The sequence below is a fragment of the Bison bison genome, unplaced genomic scaffold (assembly GCF_000754665.1).
Source record: "Bison bison bison isolate TAMUID 2011002044 unplaced genomic scaffold, Bison_UMD1.0 scf7180017864471, whole genome shotgun sequence".
NCBI lineage: Eukaryota > Metazoa > Chordata > Mammalia > Artiodactyla > Bovidae > Bison > Bison bison.
Window position 1 is genome coordinate 40749249 of NW_011495032.1, and position 4608 is coordinate 40753856.

The 4608-nt window shown below is 37.1% G+C and overlaps 1 protein-coding gene across 6 annotated transcripts in view; it reads right to left on the minus strand.

Moving 5' to 3' along the window:
• Positions 1–4608, minus strand: part of USP37 (ubiquitin specific peptidase 37) — an 86151-nt gene that overhangs the window by 40119 nt on the left and 41424 nt on the right. Inside the window, exon 11 of one of the 6 annotated variants that reach the window (XM_010861195.1) lies at positions 1–66. The exons of the other annotated variants lie outside the window; for them this stretch is intronic. Coding sequence (XP_010859497.1) covers positions 1–66 — 66 coding nt within the window. The remainder of the gene's footprint in view (positions 67–4608) is intronic. 6 annotated transcript variants of the gene reach the window in all.

The window sequence follows — 4608 nt, forward strand, 5'->3', positions numbered from 1 at the left end:
GATTGGAGTGAAAATAGAGATTGCAAAATAGCATTCATATAGCAGGTATTTCCCAAATTGGAGAAGCTGAAAATGAAAGAAATGGTACTTTTGAAGACAACAGTACTTCCTAAAGTATGTTCACTTGAGCAGGGGTCCTCCACTATAGTATGCATCAGAATCACCTGGAAGGCTTGTTAAACTACATTCTGCTGGGCCCCAACTCCAGAATTTCTGATTCTGTAGGTCTGGACAGGAAACGTGCTAAAATGTGCATGTCTAAAAGGGTCTCAGCTGATGCTGACGCTGCCGGTATGGAGACCACACTTAGAGAACCACCACAGTATAACATGATTACACTTTAGTTTCAACTCAAGGAAAATTCTGTTTTCAAATGAATGCTAAAAAGGATTGGGGACTTAGTCAGAACATATGTATGCTAAATGGGTACTGTCAAATATTATTCCAAAGTACACTGTTTTTTTCCCAAAGTTTGAAAAAAATGTTTATTTGTAAACATTCTCTAACTTTCAGAAAAGTTGCACAGAAAAATATTTTTTACCCAGACTCACTAATTTGTTAACCCTTTTGTTACTATATGCTTTATCATTTAAACACCTCTCCCTATATATTTTTCCTGACCGATTTGAGAATACGTTGCATAGATCATAGCCATTTAGCTCTAAATACTTCAGGATATATCTCACAAGAATAAGAATATTCGCTTATATAGCTAGAGTACAGTTACAAACATTGTAAAATTTAATGCTAACATAATACCTTTATCTAATACACTAAAAAGCCTCTTGATGAAAGTGAAGAGGAGAGTGAAGAAGTTGGCTTAAAGCTCAACATTCAGAAAACTAAGATCATGGCATCCGGTCCCATCACTTCGTGGGAAATAGATGCGGGAACAGTGGAAACAGTGTCAGATCTTATTTTTGGGGGCTCCAAAATCACTGCAGATGGTGACTGCAGCCATGAAATTAAAAGATGCTTACTCTTTGCAAGGAAAGTTATGACCAACCTAGAAAGCATATTAAAAAGCAGAGACATAAAAACAAAACAAAACAAAAAAAAGCAGAGACATTACTTTGCCAACAAAGGTCCATCTAGTCAAGGCTATGGTTTTTCCACTAGTCATGTATGGATGTGAAAGTTGGACTGTGAAGAAAGCCAAGTGCCGAAGAATTGATGCTTTTGAACTGTGGTGTTGGAGAAGACTCTTGAAAGTCCCTTGGACTGCAAGGAGATCCAACCAGTCCATTCTAAAGGAGATCAGTCCTGGGTTCTTTGGAAGGAATGATGCTAAAGCTGAAACTCCAGTACTTTGGCCACCTCATGTGAAGAGTTGACTCATTGGAAAAGACTCTGATGCTGGGAGGGGTTGGGGGCAGGAGGAGAAGGGGATGACAGAGGATGAGATGGCTGGATGGCATCACTGACTCGATGGATGTGAGTTTGAGTGAACTCCGGGAGTTGGTGATAGACAGGGAAGCCTGGCATGTTGCGATTCATGGGGTCGCAGAGTTGGACACGACTGAGCGACTGAACTGAACTGAATATACTTTCTTTGATCCAATTTTCTCAACTGACCCAATGTTTCTTTATGTACTGTTTCTCCCTAAGCACAAAATTCAGTCCAGGATAACATAATGCAAAATTTAGTTTTCATGTCTCTTTAGTTTTCTTTAATCTGGAATGATTCTTCAGCTTTCACTTTCAAGACACTGACAATTTGTGCAGAATGCAGTACACCCCTCTGCTCCCCACACCATGTGCCCCATCCATCCTGGTTAATGGAATGTTCCTCATATTGGGTTTGATATTTCCTTATGATAAGGTCAGCTCAGACTGAAGTCCACATAGTGATACATAATGCTACTGTGTCCTTCAAAGGGCATCACATTCAGAGGCACATAATATTTCTGTGTTGCTCATCAGTGATGTCAACTTTAAATACCCTTAAAAACTTCCACTTAAGACTGAGAAAGTATCAGGATCTGGAATATGACACAAAGAAAAACTGGACAACAGGCAGCACAGGACTGCAATCCTTAAGAGAAAGCAAGCAAATACTATCAGCCCTACCATTTACGTAGGGTTTCAGCCTGGAGGCAATTTGTAAACTAGAGTACAGGGGACTTCAGGGAGTGGTACCCAAACAGAGCCCAGGAATCTTGCTGAGTTGAGTTGAAAGAAACTGGAGTTTGAGATGCTGAAGTTGTTAAGGTTTCTGGGACAGAGAATCTTGGAGAAAGGAACTGTACAAAGGAGGAGCTACAGAAATCTGCACAGGGGTCTGCTGGAGCATTAGACTTTCAAGCCAACTTGTGCATGCATAAGGTGAAACCCCAAGATAGCATGCAAGAAGAACTTCAAGGAAAAGAATGATTACTGGAAAGCTATTAGCCAAACACTTTCCAGAGCTCATGCAGAATCTAAGTTTTTAGGTTCCCAACAGTCAGAGTAGAGAGATGTAGATGAATTCATGGAGCATTAGTAGAGACCACAGAGGGCCCATGCTTCAAGAAAGGAATTAAATCAGCCTTAGAATAAAGGCCATTTAAGATTCGACCCCAAAGAGCTTAAACACAAGTCTCAAAACAAACCCAACAGCAGACAGGGATATTAAAACAGCTATTATAAATATGCTTCAAGGATGTGAAGTATGTGATCAGGATGTATGTGATCAAATACATCATCAAGGATGTGAAGTAAAACAAAAACACTAAGGAAAGAAATGAAGATATTAAAAACTGAATTTCAAGAAATGAAAAAAATATTTGAAATGAAATTTTATCAAATGAAACTAATAGCAAATTAAACACTGAAGAAGGAAATAGTGAATCTGAAGATACAGCAACATGAAATATCAATAAAGAAGTATCTACTTATCTTATATTTAATATACAATATATTACTTTTATAATTTAAAATAATTTCTATACTTAAAATACTGAATATATTGTATAACTATATTTTATATAGTATTTTAAATCTATATATATACATACATAAGCAAAGATACATGTCTTTTCTTATTTCCCCTTCTTTCTTACACAAAGGTAGATACTACTATATACTATTCAGCAATGTGGTTTTTTTTTAACTTACCAAAACACCCTTTGTTATTCAGGGTTTTTTTTCTGTTTCTTTCTAAATTACAGCCATACTAGCAGGTATAAAGTGGTACCTCACTTTGCTTTTAATTTCATACACCTACTTCTTACTTTCTTTACATTTTTTTTTCTTACAACCTCACAATTTTCCATTCCTTACAGGAATTTGACCCTTTCACCTAGTTATCAAATTTGTTGGATATTCTCTTATAATCCTTTTTATCTTAGTAATGTTGGTGCAATGTACTTTCATTTTTTATTTTAGTGATTTGAGTCTTCATTCTTTTTTCTTTGCCTGTTTATCTAAAGATCTGTCAATTTTGTGGATCTTTTCAAGGAGGTAACTTTCAGTTTCTCTATTATTTTTCTACTCTCCAGGCTGTTGATCTCTGCTCTAATTTTTATTATTCTCTTTCTTCAGCTAAATTTGGGCTTCATTTGTTATTCTTTTTCTAGTTCCTCAAAGTGTAAAGTTAGGTTATTAATTTGAGGTCATTAAAAAAAAATCATAGTAAAATACATAAAACACAAAACTTACCAAAAAACCATTAAGTATACAGCTTACAAGGCATTAAGTACATTCACCACCATTCATCTCTGAATTTTTTCATCCTCCCAAACTGAAATTCTGTACCTATTAAACAATAATTCTTCATTACCCTTTCTCTGGCAACCACCATTCTACTTTCTGACCCTACAAATCTGTCTACTCTAGGTAATCCATTTAAGTGGAATCATATAGTATTTGTCCTGCGGTGACTGGTTTCACCTAGCATAATGAGTAGGTTCACGGTTCATTCACACTGTAGCAAGTGTCAGAATTTCTTTCCTTTTTAAGGATGAACAGTATTCCATTGTATGTATATATTAATAACACATTTTGTTTACCTACTCATTCATTGGTAGACACTTAGGCTGCTTCCACCTTTTGACTATTGTTTATAATGCTGTTATTAATATGGATGTACAAACATCTGTTCACATCACTGCTCTTAATTATTTCAGATATATGTGCTGGATCGTATGGTAAATCTACTCTTAATTCTTTGAAGAACTGTCATACTATTTTCAATGGAGAAGGTGATGGCACCCCACTCCAGTACTCTTGCCTGGAAAATCCCATGGATGGAGGAGCCTGATAGGCTGCAGTCCATGGGGTCACAAACAGTCAGACACGACTGAGCGACTTGACTTTCACTTTTCACTTCCATGCATTGGAGAAGGAAATGGCAACTCACCCCAGTGTTCTTGCCTGGAGAATCCCAGGGACAAGGGAGCCTGATGGGTTGCCATCTATGGGGTCGCACAGAGTCGGACACGACTGAAGCTACTTAGCAGCAGCAATAGCAGCAAGGGTCACTTAATAGGGTTTTTAGAATTTCTAGTTGGAAGTTACATTTTTAATATTTAGTTTCATGTTTATTATCCAGTTTCATTTCACTGTGGTCAAAAGATGGTGGCTGTCCCATTTCTACATTATGGGGTCTCCTGATTTTTCCTTTGTGCC